The 18013-nt window shown below is 53.8% G+C and overlaps 1 protein-coding gene across 2 annotated transcripts in view; it reads left to right on the plus strand.

Moving 5' to 3' along the window:
- PPP2R2C (protein phosphatase 2 regulatory subunit Bgamma) overlaps window positions 1–18013 on the plus strand; it is a 137541-nt gene that overhangs the window by 79261 nt on the left and 40267 nt on the right. For both annotated transcript variants that reach the window (XM_022582451.3, XM_022582450.3), the window contains exons 2-5: window positions 4340–4437; window positions 6615–6780; window positions 9268–9380; window positions 14706–14883. In XM_022582451.3, the coding sequence (XP_022438159.1) occupies window positions 4340–4437; window positions 6615–6780; window positions 9268–9380; window positions 14706–14883 (555 nt within the window). The remainder of the gene's footprint in view (window positions 1–4339; window positions 4438–6614; window positions 6781–9267; window positions 9381–14705; window positions 14884–18013) is intronic.

Consider the following 18013-nt stretch of genomic DNA (forward strand, 5'->3'; position numbering starts at 1 on the left):
GCCCTTTATCCTTGAAGTATAATTCCACTGGATACAGAAGTCTGGGTTTACAGGTTTTTAAATTTCCCTTCATCACTTTAAAAGCCTTCGGAACTCTGTTATTTCTGATGAGAAATCAGCAGTTATCTGAGTCTTGGAGCCTCTGAATATAATATGTGGTTTTTGTTCTACCTGCTTACAAATTTTCATTTTTGTTTTGGTTTTCAGCAGTTTGACGGTTAGGTGTGATTTCTTGGTATTTTTCCCACTTGGAGTTAGCTGAGCTTCCTAAATTTGTAAATTAAAGTCTCTTACCATATTGGGGCATTTTTCAATCATTACTTCAAGTCTTTCTTCTACTCTATTCTCTCCTCTCCTTCTGCAACTCCAAGTACACATAGACATTGGATGTTTTCCGGCAGATCCCCGAGGCTCTGTGCTTTATCTTTTTAAATTTATTTTCTCTCTGTTCTTCAGGTTGCATAATTTCTATCGATATATCTTCACGTTTACTAACTCTTTCTTCTGTCATCTCAAATTTCCTGTTAAGCAATTCAGTGATTTTCATATGTGGTATTTTTCAGTTATGGATTGTCCATTTAGCTATTTTTAAAATAGTTTCTATTTCTCTGTTGAAATGTCCTTTCTTTTCATGCAGTGAGAGCAAATTTTCCTTTATATCCTTGGACATAGTTATAATAGCTACTTTAAAAATCTGCATTTGCTAATCCCAGGATCCAGGGAACTTCAGGGTCTCTTTCCTTGATTATCTTTTTATTCAGTATGAGCAATATTTTCCTATTTCTTTGTATATCTTCGTATAATTTTGGAGAATATCCTGGGTGTTGAGAATGACCATACCGTAGAGACTCTAGATGTTTAGTGTGTCCCTCCAAAGAGTGGTTTTGTTTTGTTTTGCATTTGTAAGCAGTTAACTCGGTTGAACTCAACTTCGAACTCTGTCCCAGCACAAATCCTGGTTCATGTCTTTTAACCTTAGCAGCTCTGCCTGGAGTCTATCGTGTGTACGTGTGCAGTTTGCAGCCAGCCAAAGATTGGGGCAGAGTTTATGGGTTGCATTTGGGGACTGCTCTTTAGACCCCATTTCCAGGATTAAATACCTCATTTTGCAGCTACTAGGATTTCCCCAGATTCTGTCTTCTGGTTTATAGAGCCTAAAGTATGACTTTCTATCTGAGTTTCAGTAGCCACGTGGCACAGACTGAGACCTGTCCTCAGGCTAAAAGCCGTGAAAATAAGAAGCTCACCCAGTGTTGCCTCTTCTTCCAATTGCTGTCTCCCCTGCAGGGCCTGACATCTAATGAGGGGCACATAGTGGGCATGAGACCACAGTTGTAGGAGAGACTACTGTACTGGGGGACAGGAGGGCTCTCCAGGAAGGCTTCCTGGGGGAGGTGGTATTGAGGCTGGAGATGTGTCAAACATTCCAAAATGAGAGCATGGACTTTCCAATTGCATGATTTTACTGATGACAACTTCCAGCTCTCAGAGGAGGTAACTTTTCCTAAGGCAAGCTCTAGAAGACACTTACTGTAACAATGAATGGATGTTAAATACCCACCAGCCCCTTCCTGGGACGGAGGAAGCAGTGCCCTGGCCTGAGGTCTGTAGTTGCTCTGTAGATGTCTGCAGAAGGGGACTGGAGGGGCTGGTGGTCAGGACTCCCAAACGTGTACAGTGAGGTTGAATCTCAGATTTATCTGGCACATTTCTGAGCTCGCAGGCCAGAAGCAAAGATGAGAAAAAACTTTGACTTTCTGTCTGGTAAATTTTGGTCATTCATCATTCCTTGGTGTTACGGTCCTTCAACCCTCCCAAACCCTCTCACCTCCAACATCTCTCTTGAGTTTCTAATCACGGGAAGACTGTACTATAGCCATGCTCCAGATGACAACACTGTCTCAGAGCAGTGAGGTAGCCCACCCGAGGTCACGTAGCCCAGGCGTTGAAGCCAGGACTCCAACCCAGGACTTCAGATTGGTCCATGAACAGCTCAGGGGGTTGTCACTGTGGATGGGCCTCCATCCATCTTCTCAGTTGCCAATAGAAATGATAGTCATATCTCCCTCAGGGGCTGGCATGAGGTTCAGAGGAGGCAGTGGATATAAAACTGACATATAAATTGTAAATTCCTGCAGGTGTTATTGTCTGTTACTGTGGTAGCTGCCCAGCATTTATGGACCACGTTTGCTCTGGATACCAGTGGTTACATTGGTGTTTTAATTTAATAACATTGTTATTTTTCCATCATAAAAATAATATATATTATGCATATGTCCAAACTCATTAAATTGCATACATTAAAAATGTGCATTTTTGTGTATATCAGTTACACCTCAGTAAAGCTATTAAGAAATATAGATTCATTACAGAAGATCTAGAAAACATGGAAACATAGAAAGAGAAGGAAAAAAATATTTTCTTTCAACCGCCCTAAAGCAATCTCTGTTTAACGTGGTAGAAAAGTCTCTTCCAGCTTGTTTTCCCTCTGCCCAGTTTGTTTGCTGTTCAACATGGCTGTGATCACTGGTCTATATAATTAAAGACATTTTACATACAGTTTTATATCCTGCTCTTCTCCCCTAAGGGCGTGCTGACATGAAACAGCAAGAACCAGAGCCACGGGCAGGAACGCGGCACTGCTGGGCTGTGCCTCCGGCTGTGGCTCTCCTGTGTCCCTGGGCCAGGCAGGCTGCCCACACAGGGACAAGTGTCAGGCAGCCGGGCCAATTCCACACTCAGAGAGCATCTCCGTGATCCCAAAGAGCGGCTCTCCTTGTTTTTTATTCCCTTTATTTTCAAGTTTAATGAAACGTGCTCTTATCCTGATCAGTGAGTACATCCAGCCCATTATCCTGCTTCTGAACCACCTTCCCTCTGGCCTCTTTCCTTTTGCCGTCAGAGTTGGCATTTACCTGTGGCTCAGAGGCCAGTGCGGGTCAGGAGCTGCCTCTGAAGGCACGTGATTGGAAAAGGAAAAGGCATGTATGGAATAGCAAATAGGACTGGGAAAACCACTGGAGGCTGAGAGAGCAGTTCTTGAGACAAAAGGTAGCTGTTATTTTGAGAATCAGCGAGGAGCCTGAGTCGGAGTGGGAGAGCAGGGCTGAGCGTAGTAGGAATTGGGGTGGGGATCCGTTACCTTTCATTGAGTTAAAGCACGGGGCATTCAGCACTAACATTTTTTGTCACGCATCTGCCAGCCCTGCTGATCTAGGCTTGGTTGGACTGGGTGACCAGGCAGCTCAGCTGGGCGGCTTTGCTGCGGGCCTGGGCAGGTCCTCCTCCGGGGCTGCGGCAGAAGCGCAGGACGGCGGCTTGTCTGCTGGCGTCCCGCAGGCCAAAGCCCATCACAGGGCACGGTACCCGGCCCAGGGTGGGAGGCAATGCCAAGTGCCAGGGGCAAGTGCGGGACAGGGTGAAGTTTTGGGCTCCTGACGTGGCCTGCCTCGGGGGGCCACAGGTCGCTCAAGGCTTTAGATACTCTGAAGACCTTCGCTTTTCCTCTGTCGGTGGGGAGCCTCTAGAGGGGTCCGAGAAGGCTCCCTGTGGCTGCTCTGTGGAGGCCAGCTTGCATCTGGGCCAGGAGAGATGGAGGGGATCGGATGGGAGACTGTTGCAGTCATCCAGGCGAGAGGCGGGAGAAGTGATGGAATCTGGATGTATCTTGAAGGTTGAGACAATAGGACTGGATGTGGAGGGTGAGAGAAAGAGAGGAGAGAGTCACGGTGACCCAAAGGCTCAGGGCCGAGCCAGCGGGAGGATGGAACTGCCTTCATCTGAGGCAGGGAAGGATGCAGACGAGGGGGTTTGAGCAGAAATACCCCATGCGTCAGGGTGGGGGAGGGGTGACCCATCATCCTGGCGGCTGGAAGGAGGACACAGTATGAGAACCTGCGTGGGGCTGCCGGGACGAGTAGTCAGATGTGTGGTTTGTTTGAAAGTAGATCCATTGTGCTGAAGCCTTTGGTGCCTACAGGGTCCAGGCCAGGAATGGGAAGGTTACAGGGGCGCCATCCATGGGGAGCTCAGTGGAGGCAGGGAGGGGCACAGTTGGTCTCTGTGGCCCCCCAGAGTTGGGCTAGTGTCAGATTTGCATCCCAGTCACCTGGTCAGCACACGAGGAAACCCCAGACTGCTTCAGGAGGAAGGGGAGCAGGAAGGAAGGAAAGACACCCGTGAACAGGTCTCTGTCCCACGGCCAGCGGGGAGGGGGCCGGGCCCCTGGTCAGTGCTCTTGCTATCCGATGGGGGCCCTGGGGCTGGACGCGCAGCTCTGGCCACCTGCACAGCACTGGGTCCTAATGAGCCACATCCTCCTGTCTCTGTTCCACCACAGCCGATATCATCTCTACCGTCGAGTTCAACCACACGGGGGAGCTGCTGGCCACCGGCGACAAGGGTGGCCGGGTCGTCATCTTCCAGCGGGAACCGGAGGTGCGGCGGGGCCTGGTGGGAGGGGGACTACGGCTCAGCCCGGGCTTTAACCCACAGGGGGCCTCTGGGCATCCTGCCGGGATGCCTGGGCTGGATGAAAGGGCGCCGCGGCATGCAGGGATGGGACCGGGCAGGCCCAGGGAAGGGAGTCCACCGGGTCGACTCACAGCACCATATTCTGAACCCCCTCTGCTGAGTGGAAATTGGTCACTGTGTCCTAGACCCTGGAGAAACAGACTCCTGATTAAACTGCCCTCTGCCTTGGAGAGCTGGTGCTGTGCGGCCAGAGCCGGGTGGAGGGGAGGACGGACCCTTCTGCAGCTGTGGGTGGCCCTCTGTCTGGGGTTGGCGCTTTTGCTCAGCCCCGGGTCTTGCCCCAGTGAGGTCTGCTGTCTGGAACAGCCTACCTGAGGCAATGTTTCTGAACCACTGGAAGAACCTGGTGCTTAAAAGGCCCCATTTGTTGAGCACCTACTACATGCAGACTCCTCACTTTGTTCTCCACGTGCTTTTCCCAGTTACTCTTCACTGCCCACCTCTGAGGGTGGGGACTGACACCCCGTTTCATAGATGAGGATGCCTGCACAGTCACCCAGCTAGTGAGCAAAGACCAGGGATGGAAACCAGGACTGGGTGTGGTCTGTCACTCACACACCACCCTGCCTTTCAGGGCTGGGATTAGATGCTGAAGACAGGATCTAAGGTGACACCAAGGTGGGGGGAGGAGAGGAATGGGGGAGGGAGGATAGGGGAAGCAGGACGAGGAACAGAAGGAGAAGAGGGGGCAGGAGGGAGGATGAAGGGGGGAGAGGAGCTGCAGTATCATCCTCCCCACAGCTGACGTTCCCTGAGCTCTGACTTCACCTGTGTTCACTCCCATAACCCTCCCTCATGACAACCCTCGTGGTGCCATTAGGTGCTATTGTCATCCTCATTTTACAGATGAGGAGATCAGAGCTCAGCGGGTTGCAATAACTTACCAAGAACACAGAGCCAGAAAGCAGGTAGCTGAGAAATTGCTTATCTAATGAGCCCAGTACTGTGGCTGGAGCACTTTGATTCATGAGAAGGACCAGAGGATCCCACTGGGGATTGCAAAGCCAAGTCTTCTTTTTGCCAAATTGCAGAAAGAAATTAAATTGGTAGATGCGCAAGTTTCTCAGTTTTGAATATTTCTCCTTTAATTTTTTTCTTAATTCTGGTCCCACTGACCTTCTCCATAGCCAGTGCTTACAGGAGATGAAGTGAATTAGAGGCAAAAATATTGAAGAACTTTAAAGCTTTCCAAAAACACAGCAGGAAAAGAAATATATAAATAGATACTTTTGAAAAACCAACAGAAAACTTGAAATTGTGCTTGGTTGACTACCTTTGTTTTGCTCCCAGGCAGTTTTAGTTGTAGTTTCATGTTGTCATATAAACTTGAATTGTCTACCAGGAAGTGGTCCCTGGTACCTGCGATGGACTCACCACCTCACTATGTTGGGGGCTCCACCGGGAGGTCCTTACTATAATGAGCTTGGCTGACCAAACCAGAAGGGGACCCACTCAGGAAAGCTGGGGGGAGGATACCCTATCCCAGTCTATCCCAATGTCTGTCTGACATTGCAGGGTGTCTGGCCCCAATGTTAAATTTGCTCCAAAATGCATTCATTCCTCGAGTCAGACCCAAGTTGTACACAAGGATGTGGGAGCAGATCAGAGCCTTGGCCTTGGTGCCAGACAGACCTCAGTGGAGTGAGTGACAGCACTTTGTGGACATGTGGCTTTGGGGGAGGGGCGCGGGGGTCGACTCACCTCTGAGCCTCCGCTTGCTCATCTGTAAAGTGGGGGGAGTCATGGTGCCCATCACAGAGGGGCGTCGAGGATAGAATGAGAGGAGGCGTGAGCAGCACTTAGCTCAGTGTCCTGTGTACAGTAGGTGCTCAGTAAACATGAGCTGGCGTGGTTGCCCTTGTTCTTGCTTACTGGACGGAGGAGGTGATGGAGCTTGGCCATGGCTGCACAGCAAGGTACCGGCCATTTAAAAAGCAGAGTTTCCTTGGACCCTTTCTCGGATGCCTGGTCGCCATGGCTGTTCCAGGCCCTGTGTGGGTTGGACCAGTCCCGTCCCTGTCCCAGTGCCGGCTTCCGCCCCGCCCCACCATCCTGGAGCTCAGGGTCTGGTTTCCTTGCAGAGTAAAAATGCACCGCACAGCCAGGGCGAGTATGACGTCTACAGCACTTTCCAGAGCCACGAGCCGGAGTTCGACTATCTCAAGAGTCTGGAGATAGAGGAGAAGATCAACAAGATCAAGTGGCTCCCTCAGCAGAATGCCGCCCACTCCCTGCTGTCCACCAACGGTGAGGCGTGTGCGTGTGCACGTGTGTGCACGTGTGTGTAGGCATGCATGCTCTTATGCACACATACTGTAGCAATTTGTCATCAAATGCCATGTTTCACCTCACTTGCATTGTGAGCTTTTTCCTAGGTCTTTAGAACTCCTGAAAAATAGTATTTTGAGCAGCGGGTAAATTCCATGCAGCGAATACACTTGCTCACCGTCTCCTGGTGGTCGGCTGGGGGCTTATTCCCTCTGCTGTGACTAGCAGCTCCTTGAGCATGTCCGTGAATACTTTAATTTGGGGACGGACGAAGGAGGCCAGGTCAGGGAAAACAGTCAACACTCAATTCAGACTCGCCTCTTTATCCACAACCCCCAGAATCCCAGACCACCCCAGAGTGGAGGGTGTCACCGGGTGATCTGGGGTCCTCAGTGGATGGTACAGGAGGAGCGCTGGTTGCCCGGCCGCTGGCCATCTGCCTCTGGGAGACGGTACGCATCCCCAGGGAAGCCCCCAAGGAGGCTGCCGGCCAGACCCCTGCTTTGCTGCGGTCCACTCAGACGCTGCGGTTCCTGGGGCCATCTGGCCTCTGCCGGCAGTGGGCCTGGAGCCAGAGGCCCCGCTTCCCACCTTCACGTCCACCTGCTCATCCTCCTTCACCTCTCAGCCCCATCATAAAAGGCGCCTGGGGTGGGAGCTAGGAGGGTCCTGGCTTCTGTCCCAGCCTGGGGACCTTGGGGAGTGGCCTTGCTTCTCTGAGCCTCAGTTTTCTCACCTGTGCTCCCTCTGGAGTTGCAACAAGGGTGGAGGGAGGTGTTGCCCACCCAGCACCCCAAGTCCAGCCAGTACTGCTCCAGGGTGGATGAGTCTTATAAGATGATGCCACCTGCCTACCAAAGGGAGTCAGACTCCTTAGGGCGGTCTTCACTGCATCCCTTAAACCGGTCAGACTCAAGCCACCACCCCATCTCTGTGTCCGAAGGCCGGCTCTCCCTGCCCTCACCTGGCCAACACCCCGCCTCACCCCTTAGGCCTCCGCTGGGTGTCAGCTCCCACTGAGCCTTCCCTGACCGCTCAGCAGAGCGAGGTGTCCCTCCCGTGGGCCTTCCCACCCCTGCCGACCCTCCAGGGCTTGCCCTATGGAGCTCCTGCCATTCTGATTGTCTGTGTCCCCTGAGGGGTGCCTGGCACGGAGTCATGTTCAGCAAACCCCGTCTCAGAGGCAGAGGGGCCCTTCCCAGGTGCTGGAACAGAGGCAGTGAGAGGTCCCCCACCACCAGAATAGGTCACCCAGGGCAGGAGCCCCTAATGCAGTTAACACCCTGGCCCTGCCACTTCCTCTTCTGAACTTGATGGCTGTTCTTGCCTCACAGGGTTTTGGCGAAGCTGGAAGGAAATGACATCGTAAGGAGCTTAGAACAGGGCCGGCATCTGAGCCTCGTTCACGTGTTGCTTTTTTGTTTTTAATCATTTAACAGAGTGTCGTTCTCTGCCTGCCTCTTCAGAGGAAAGGGCAGCTTCAGGAATTTCCTAACACCCACACCCTCAAAGCTTCCCACCCCGTAATTGATAGCAGTTTCTCCCCTTCCTCCTCAGGAGCATGGAGGCGATTGTTTTGGGTGCTGTACTAAGAACTAACAGGATGGGTGTATGTGTGTGTGTGAGTGTAGACAGATACGGATATAGACGTAGACTTAGATATAGATATATAAGCAGAGGTTTATTTTCAGGAATTGGCGTGCCTGATTGTGGAGGCTGGCAAGTCCGAAATCTGCAGGGCGGGCTGGAGACCCAGCGAAGGGCCTGGGAGTCTGAAGGCCATCTGCTGGCAGAGCTCCCTCTTCCTCAGGGGACCTCGGTCTTTTTCCTCTAAAGCCTTCAGCTGATTGGAGGAGGCCCACCCACATGGTGGAGGATAATCTGCTTTAGTCCATGGATTTAAAAGTTAATCTCATCTTAGAAAATACCTTCAGAGTGACATCCACACATTTGACCAAATATCTGAGTAGCGTGGCTTAGCCAAGTTGACATCTAAAATGAACCGTCTCAGCTGGTAAAGGTTACTCTTTTGCTGTTCTTGGCAGGATTCCAGAGAAGTGAGGCTTCCGCAGAGCTGAGTTTCTGGATGGGCGGGATGCATCTCAGGAAATAGGATGCCAATGAAGTGTAAAAAACAGGAAGCTTTGTTAGTACAGTTTTTGCGGAAATTAGTTGGAAGACTGATAACTGCCCTTGAAAGGGTCATGCCCTTTGACCCAACAGTTTCACCTTTGGGATCCATTGTGAGGAGCTCGAGCATGACGACAAACGTTCCCTTTGCAAAGATGTTTGTAGCATCAGTTGACAGAAGGAGTCAAATTAGAAAGAAACTTCACGTCCAAGAACAGGATAAGGTTAAGGAACTTGTGGGTTGATGCACCCTTATCTAGCAGACTCGAGTGGGTACTCCATTCTCCATGCTGGTGTTCATCATGTGTCTTGTTTCACTTTGTTCTATTTTTAAAGATAAAACTATCAAACTATGGAAGATTACCGAACGTGATAAGAGGCCCGAGGGTTATAACCTGAAAGATGAGGAGGGGAAGCTTAAAGACCTGTCCACGGTGACGTCACTGCAGGTAAGATGTGGCACACGGACAGTTCCGGCAAGCGAAGAGCAGTTTGTGCTTTATTTATTACACAGCGAGGATTTCAGGACTGGAAGGGCCATGGCGATCTGAACCACGGTCAGGTTCCGATCCAGAACTTTAAGAAGCCGGGCTGCTTACTTGCTGGGTGGCCGCCGTAATTTTCCTGCTCTGTGCCTCAGTTTCCTCCCCAGCAAAGCAGAGAGGATCCTCTTTCTTCTGGAAGTCCCGTGAGGATGAGGCAAGGTGATGCGTGTCCATGAAGCCCTTTTCAGCTGCACCCGAGGCTGGAGAGCAGGTTCTCTAATCCCTTTTTATACAAATAGGGAAACCGAGGCCCAAAGAGAGGCAGCAACTCTCCCAGAGCAGCTCAGCTGAGCAAGTGGCAGAGCCAGGAGGAGAACCTGTGAGCGGAGCGTTGTGGGTTCCCGGCCCTTTGCCGAGGGTCAGAGGGACACCCAGAACTTGTGATTCTTGCAGCCTTTATGAAGGCTCAGTGCAAAGATTGCCTTGATGTAAGAGCGGCCTGGAAGGGTTAAGTGGCAGAGCCGTGTGAAGGCAAGCTTTTGCTCCCAACGCGATGAAAAGCAAAAGGACTCATGTTTCTTCAGCGGGGAGGCTGGGAGATATGAAAGAGTTCTGGAGTCACAGGACCCGGGTTCAAATCCTGCCTCCACCGCATCCTGGTGGTGTGACCCTGGGCAGGGCTCTTGGCCACCACGAGCCTCTGATTCCTCATCTGGAACAAGAACAGACACTTGAGCATGTGTCTCCCAAGCACTCTGGCTATAAAATCATTCAGTCCTCAGCAAAATCCTATAGTGGGTATGTGATTGTCATCCCCATTTTACAGATGAGGAAACTGAGAGCTGGATCCAAACCCAGGGAAGTCTAGCTCCACAGTCAGCATCAGCATCCAGTCTCCTCCGTGAAGTGGAAGTGAAGCTCCTGCCTCCCAGGGGAGCCATGGGGATGGTTAGCGGCTTCTTGCAGGAAGCACACTGAAGCCGCCTTGTCCGTCCCTGGCTTCCAGAACCGGCCTGGAAGAGGGTGGGTGCTTTCAGCCACCCATGTGTTTGCTGGAGGTGATGCCAGATTTATTCATTCAGCCACACTTACAGAGCACCTGCTGTGTGCCGCCCAGCCCTGCTCTAGGCACCAGGAGGCCACAGTGAATGAAGAGTCTGGGGGCAGATCCGGTCTAAGCCTGGGACAGGCCCTGCTCAGGGAGGGGGCCTGAGTCCCAAGACTGAACGAGGATGAGCGTCAGGAGGTGACTGCGCTCTTCAGATTTGAAAGGTCTGAGTTCACATCACACGGAATGCTGTCTCCCTGGGTTCCTACCGTGGCTGTGTTTGCTGCTCCGAGCGGGCAGTGGTGCTGCCTGGTGCCGCGGTGGTGCTAAGTCCCCTCCAGGCTCCCAAACTGCTCACAGACCCACCACCGCTGGTCAGATGGCTGTGGCCGTTTCCCTTCTCTGTGCCTCAGTTTCCTCACCAGCAAACAGGAGATAACGATTCGTTTTCTCTGCAACGGCTTAGCAAGCACCCCGCACTCAGCACCCAGCCGACTGTCATAAATATGAAATGGCAATCAATGTTGTTCCCAGAAGGAGGAATAAATGTTTAAACACATTGGCCTCTAAATGACTGGCAAATTGCACAAATAAATTCTGAGAAAGCAGGGGAGCCAATTAGCTTTGACATTGAATAACGGGAGTGAGGGTGCCCCCCGCTCCCCCCACCTCCAAGCCCCAAGAAAGTTTATGAGGGTTTCATCTGGTGGGAGGAGGCAATTATCACCTCTTGATTGGCCTGGCATTTGCGGCAGAGCCAGTGGCCCATGGGAATCTTGTTTATTTCCCACCCAGCGTCTGAGATTTTTCTCTGTATGTCACACACATCCCGAAATGGCACTTAACTGTAAACTAAGGCTGAAGGAGAAGAAAGGGGGAAAGAACGTGGGTGCCTGGGTCTTTCCTCATCCAGCCTCTCACCTTGTCTCCTCCCCAGTTCACCCAAGCCTCCCGAACCCTGGGAAGCTCTCTACCTAATCTGGGCCATTTGTGCTAGAGGTAGCTTTTATTTACCGAGAACCTGCTCTCTGCTAGGCCCTGTGCTAGGTCTCTGGAATCCCAGAGCTGAGCAAGGTGAGATTGAGTGCCTACCCCCAAAGTGCACCCAGGCCCCCAAGGAAATAAGACGTGGAGTCACCCCCACACTGGAGGTCAGCTCTGTGACACAGGGACACACAGGAATGGCTTTCTCTACTTTGTTTATTTGGTGAACTCCTATTCATCCTTTAAAACCCTATTAGCCTCCACCTCTGAAAGTCTTTCCTACACGAGCCAGATGAATCCTTATCCTTCTCTGTCCCCTCTAGCCTTTTGCATCCCACACTGCTCTGTCCTTAGTGTTCATGTGTCTGTCCTCCTGGCCTTCATCTTGACCATACTGTACCTTCTGGAAGAGCGCGGGTACGGGGAAAGTTTTATTCATGAAACCTCCAAACCTTCAGGGCAGGTTTCTCTTCCCTCTTCCTCTCCTCTTTTTGCTTTCTGGCTTTGAAATATGGCCTGGGGATGGCGGTGCATGGCTGGAGCACTGGGTGAACAGTTCCAAGGCTGCCAGGGGAAAACAACGTTGCCGGAAGGAGGGGGGAGCAGACTGAGATGCTGAGACTTTGCTAGGCCAGCGATGCCCTGACCTTCTCTCCAGGAGCAGGTGTGGCTTGAGAGAGACTCCAGGGATCCCCAGGGCAGGTGGTGGCCACGCCCTGAGGGAAGGGAAGGCAAGATTCAGAGCTGACGTAGAATATCTGACACCGGCGGACATGCGGAAGGCCCCATAGAGGGGCCCAGACACACCAACACTGACACGCGAGCAGACAGTCCCGAAGCACAGACTCAACACAAGAACCACCCAGAGCCAGGTGCATACACACACATGCACACTCGAGCACATGCATGTGCACACTGACACACTCATGCACGCATACCCAGGCTCACACACCCACACAGGCTCACACTGGGCGCCCTGGTACATGAGAACATCTCACCGTGGCTGCAGAGCTGCCTTGTACCAAAAGGAATGCTTAGTGCTTGCCCACCCCGACTGCAGCACCAAAGCTGTCACCTCCCATCTCAGCTGTCCCCCAGGGAGGGACATAGCTCATTTGTTCATTGACTCACCCATTCACTCATTCACCTGAAGACCTGTCTGTGCTGGGCCCTGGGCTGAGTACCAGAGATACAGAGATGAACACAAGAAGACACACAGCGCCCCTAAGTGCTGCCCAGTCCATTGGGGAAACAAACAAGAAGACAACAACTTACCACGTGGTCAAGGCCATAATGAGGGATTACAGGGCCTTGGGAGCCCCAGGGAGCCCCAGGCCCAGCCTAAGAGTAGGTGGGTTTGGGGGAGGTCCCCTGGGAGAAGGAGATTCTCTAGGGTCCCACGTCAGCCTGTTTCAGCCCCTCCCCATATGTCACCTCCTGGTCACTCTTCCAGCCAGGCACCAGCCCCTGCTTCCCTGTCGCTCTGTCCCCTCACCTGTTTTATTTTTCTTTAGAGCACCTACTGCTTCCTGAGACCACACACACACACACACACACACACACGTGTATCAGCCTATTGTCTTCTCTCCCACATGAGTGCAAGCAGTGGGTCCCCCATCACCTGCTGCCACCCAGTTCTGAGTGGATTCATGCCATTCTACCTGGTGCTTGCTGCCCGGGGCTCAGGAGCCCTGCAGGTAGCTGACAAAGGTCTGCATCCCCCTTCACCGGAATCTGCTCTGTTCCTCACTCCGAGGATGGCCTTGCTGCCTCTCTCCTGGGCACAATTCCCACTGCCCCTGCAGCACCCCCCTCCCCCCACCCCCGTCCAGGCCCACTCTGGAAACTGTGTCTGTGTAAGCCCTGGCTCAGCCACCCCTAGTCACCCCCCGAGGAGGGGGAGGAGGGCACTGTGGACCGAGTAATGTTCCAGGCGCACTTGACCTGCATCAACTCATAGAATCCTCACAGAAGCCCTGAGCAGGCACCAGCATTACCCAGTGTACAGATAAGGAAACTGAGGCCCAGAGAGGTGAAGGCCACAATGGAGGTAACACTAGTAGGCGGCCGGGCAGGGTTGAAGCCGAGTCAGGTTTCAGGTCTACACCTTTGCGCCGTGACGCCCCGGGGGCAGTCACACCTGGCTTCCGGTCCTGGCTCTGTCATTTCCTGCCTCTGTGACTTAGGAAGCCCAGTTCATCTTGGCATCCAGTCTTCTCATCGGTCACATGGGGATGGCAATGCCAGCCCTCATTTTCTGGGGCTGGGCCAGGGAGAGATCAGTGAGGCCATGTCTGTCTGTCTGTACCTTTGAAGACTTTACAGTTTACTGGAACGGAGAGTCGTGCCCAAAACACCCCACAGTGCACACCGAGAGCCCTGATAGCAGTGTGTGCAGCGTGCTGGGGGTGAGCAGGGGTGTGGCAGGCTGTACATCCAAAGGGCTGTTAACTCCAGATCTTGCAGGAGGAGTTGGGGTGAGCATTCCAGGCAGAGGGTGCAGAGAGAAGCAAAGCCATGCTATCTGACACTGTCTCTGGGAGTTTGTACGAGTTCCGCTAACACCAGCGGCTGTAACAGCCCCAGGGCAGAGTACACAGAAATGTATTTCTCACTCAAGGAAAGCTCCGGTGTAGGCATCCTGGATGGCACACGGCTCTCCTGCAGGGACACAGGCTCTTTCCATCCCATGTGCCTCCATCCCTAAAGCCTGGATCCTCACCTTCTGGCTGTGGAAAGGGAAGGGGGTGGAGAAGGCACAGCTGCCTCTTAACCGTTAAGCCTTGGCCCCCAAGTGCCGGGCATCAGTGTGCTCACACCCCAGTGGTCAGAACAGTCATGTGGCCACACCCAGCTGCAAGGGCAGCTGGGAAATGTAGTCCCTGCCTGGGCAGCCACTTCCCCGTGACAAGGGGACACAAATGTTTGGTGGAAAATCTGGCTCTGCCTCAGTACCTTCTCCTTCCATTTTAGAAATGAGGAAATTGGGGTGCAGAGGGGTTCAGCCATTCATTCAAAGTCACGCAGTAGGTTCAGAACCAATCCCAGGAGGCCAAGCAAAGGAGGCAGGCTTCCCTGCAGGGCTGGTGCCGATGGACGTGGCCACGTGGCACTCCTTACTTCTGACACGGGCAGGATGGACACCCACTGGCGCGCTCCAGGCCTCTCCTTTTGATCACGTGGCCCTGGACGTTTCCTGCCAGCACCCTTCCCCCATCACCCCTCCCCTTGCTCTGACCGCCCCTCCTCCTCCGCAGGTTCCCGTGCTGAAGCCTATGGATCTGATGGTGGAGGTGAGCCCCCGGAGGGTCTTCGCCAATGGCCACACCTACCACATCAACTCCATCTCCGTCAACAGCGACTGCGAGACGTACATGTCCGCGGACGACCTGCGCATCAACCTCTGGCACCTGGCCATCACCGACCGGAGCTTCAGTATCCTTTCCTGCCGTGGCGCGGCCCCACGGTTGATGCCGCGGGCCGGGTGGCTCCCGGGTGGGACGTCAGTTGGCCTGCTGTAAGCCAGCTGGCTTGGGAGCTTCTGCTTTGTTCAGCCTCTTCAGCGGGGTGCCTCCTGGCTCACAGTGCGTGAATGAGGCCGAGGTTTGGAATCATGATGAGTTTACGAAAACTTTACAACTGTGGCCGCTGAGGGTTACATTTGACCCCTCGCCTCCTCCAGGGTGGCCATCATCCCGTCATCTGGAGGCCTCACTGGGGACCATGGAGGGGATGGAGTCCTGGGTCAGCCCTCCTGGGCAAGGGGTGGCCGACCACCCTGAGACAGTCGACTGAAGGCTTCCCTGGACCTTCCTCCCTGGGCCTGAGGCAGGTGCATCAGTGTTTGATGCACAACCTTGGGGTCCCGCCCAGGGCTTAGAGGGACAACTGGGGTGTCATAAGCCCAACTGGATGGGGTCAAGGTAGGCAGCCCTGCTTGGTGGCCCCATGTGTCTGGGCAATAGGATTATAGGATTGACTCGGGCCCCCACTGACTGGTGAAGAAAGAACGTGGGCCTGAAGAGGGGCCCAGGCTGAGGCTTGGTCCAATGAGGGCTACAGTGGACAGAGCAGGCAGGTTACTACCTACAGGTATCACTACTCTACAGACAAATAACAACAACAACAACAACAATAATAGCAATAATGCCCAGTGAGGCTCTGTGCCTGATAAATACGTGTTAAAGTGAACTCGATTCATCCTTACAGTAATTCTGGGAGGTAGGTTCTTTACGATGAGGAAACTGAGTCACAGAGAGCCCGGGCTAACTTGGTTAGAGCTCACAGCAGCCAGTGGAAAGCTGGGTTCAAACCCAGGCCCTCCAGCCCCAAGTCCTCATTTCCAGCCTTTCCACCCAACTGCCCTTTGTGAAGGATGCTGCCCAGACGTGGGGTGGAAGAAGGTGGGATGACCCCCGCCCCCAAGAGATGTCTCTGACTGTCCACTTGGTGCTGGGTGCCGGGTGGCCCTGGACAACCAGAGCTGAGACCATACAGCTCCTGCCACGAGAAGCTCCCAACACAGGGGGTCGTGCCTGCTGTGCTGTCCTCTCACAGGTCAGGATCGGGCTGTGTCCCTTGGAGCAGAAGCCAGAACTGGCGGGGAGGGAGTGGGGCAGAGAAGGGAGCAGTCGGTGGGGGGAGAGGTTAGAGGAGAGAAGGAGTGACAAACGGCTTCTGGGGGGCCAAGAGCCAGAAACTGGCCAGAGACCACAGGGCAGGGAGACCTCGGAGCTGGGAGGGCTGAGAGCAAGCATCTGATGTTCCCTGAGCCCAGCAAGAGGGTGCGGGGCAAACGCCTGGGCTTCGGAGGAGCCACTGGGAGTCTCTGGGAGTCTGCTTCTACCACGTTAAGCTCTGTGACCTTGGCGAGTCACTGCACCCCTCTTGAGCCTCGGTCTCCTCCCTAACCCTTCCCCCATAGGACGGCAGCCTTCAGCGAGCCCCTGTGAGACACCCAACACCACACCGGTGCTTAAAGCGTGTCAGGAAACGTTAGCATCTGTTTGCTTCCTCCCTCCTTAGTGCTCGGGGCCTGGAAGGCAGAAGTGGATTGGGATGGTCGGGAAGGTTCCAGGAGGAGCTGGGGCTGGAGCTGCTCTGAGGGGTGGGAACTCAGTCTGGCTGCATGGAGAGGGCCGGGCTGGGCTGGTCCTCTGCTGGACCCTCCATTCAGGCACAGACCCCAGCAGGTCCCACCCCTTCCTGGTGCTTAGACACCAGCTAGTCAGGGGTCAGAACACCCCTCTCCAGCTGGCTCACGCAAAACAGACGTTTACTGACTTATGGAACCAAGAGAGCTGCGGATACAGGTGGATCCAGGGGCTCAGACAGTGTCCTGGGATGGCTCTCACTGCTTCTTGCTCCTGATCTCTGCTCTGGCTTCAGCCTCCACATGGTGGTGAGTTGACACCAGCAGTTCAGGCCCCGCCCTCCCAGAGTGAAGTCCAGGAGAAAAGAGACCCACTGTTTCTGAACTGTCCCACCAAGTCCCCAGGTGGCACCCCGTGGGCTCTGCCTGGACCTCAGGGGCACCCCTGAACCCACTTCTGTTGGGGGTGCAATGCTCTGGTTGGCCAGGACCCTCCCTGGTGCCGGAGGGGTCAGCTCCACCTCCAGCAGTGTCTGAATCTGGGAAGGGTGGTCTCCTTGGGAGAAGCACTGCTCCAGGAGCTGGGGGCCCCTCGTGGTGGGCGGCACAGACAGACATCCACTGCCAAGTCTGAGGTGCTGACCTGCTTCCCAGCAGAATAAAATGAGGAGTCACACAGGAGCTCCAGGTCTGCAAACGGGGCAGGCGTGGGACTCAGCTTCCTGCACAGCACTCTACAGCTTAGAGAGCAGCTTGCCATTCACAATCTCACTTGGCGCTCACAGTGACATGAAAGCCGCCCATCAGTGGCAATGTTATCATCACCCAACTTTATGGATGAGGAGATGCAGGCTTGGGGAGACCGGGGCTTGGCCCAAAGTCCCCCCGCCGGGGACAGAGTCCCGTGGCCTGGCCCAGTGCTTCTTGCCTTGCCCTCGGGCTGCAGCCTTGGGACAGCGGCACCCACCCTCCTGGAGCCTGGGTTTCCTTATCCTAGGACTGGGGTGGGGACCGTAAGCCCTGACCAATTTATCTCCCTGGGCTATTATAAGGATTCAATGACACCGTGAATGCTGAGGCCCTTTAAAAATTTCAAAGCCCTGCAGCTGTGTAAGGGATTGTTTAATTTCGTTCGTTTAACCATCAATTTCTCTTCTGTCCCAGGCTCCATGCTGAGCCCTGGGGACACAGGGACAAATAGAAGAAACTCAGCTTCTTCCTCAGGCCTCATGCACTGCTGGGAGACCCAGCCCTGACCTGGGTGGTACCAGCCGTGCCATCCTTGCTGTAACTCAGGTCTCCACACTGTGCCTGGGCTACCAGGGAGGACTGAGAAGGAGGCAGGGTTAGGATGCTCCAAGTGGCTTGAGGAGGCTACCGCAGGGCCCAGGGCGCGCGGGGGTGACGTGATGAGGCAGGAAGGTGGGGGGTGGCCAGGACAGCTGCAGCGGGCCTGGCTGATGGTGTCAGTGG

Source organism: Delphinapterus leucas, chromosome 5 (genome assembly GCF_059928025.1).
Source record: "Delphinapterus leucas isolate spDelLeu-1000000601 "Yukka" chromosome 5, BTC_Dleu_Yukka2, whole genome shotgun sequence".
In the NCBI taxonomy this organism is placed as follows: Eukaryota; Metazoa; Chordata; class Mammalia; order Artiodactyla; family Monodontidae; genus Delphinapterus; species Delphinapterus leucas.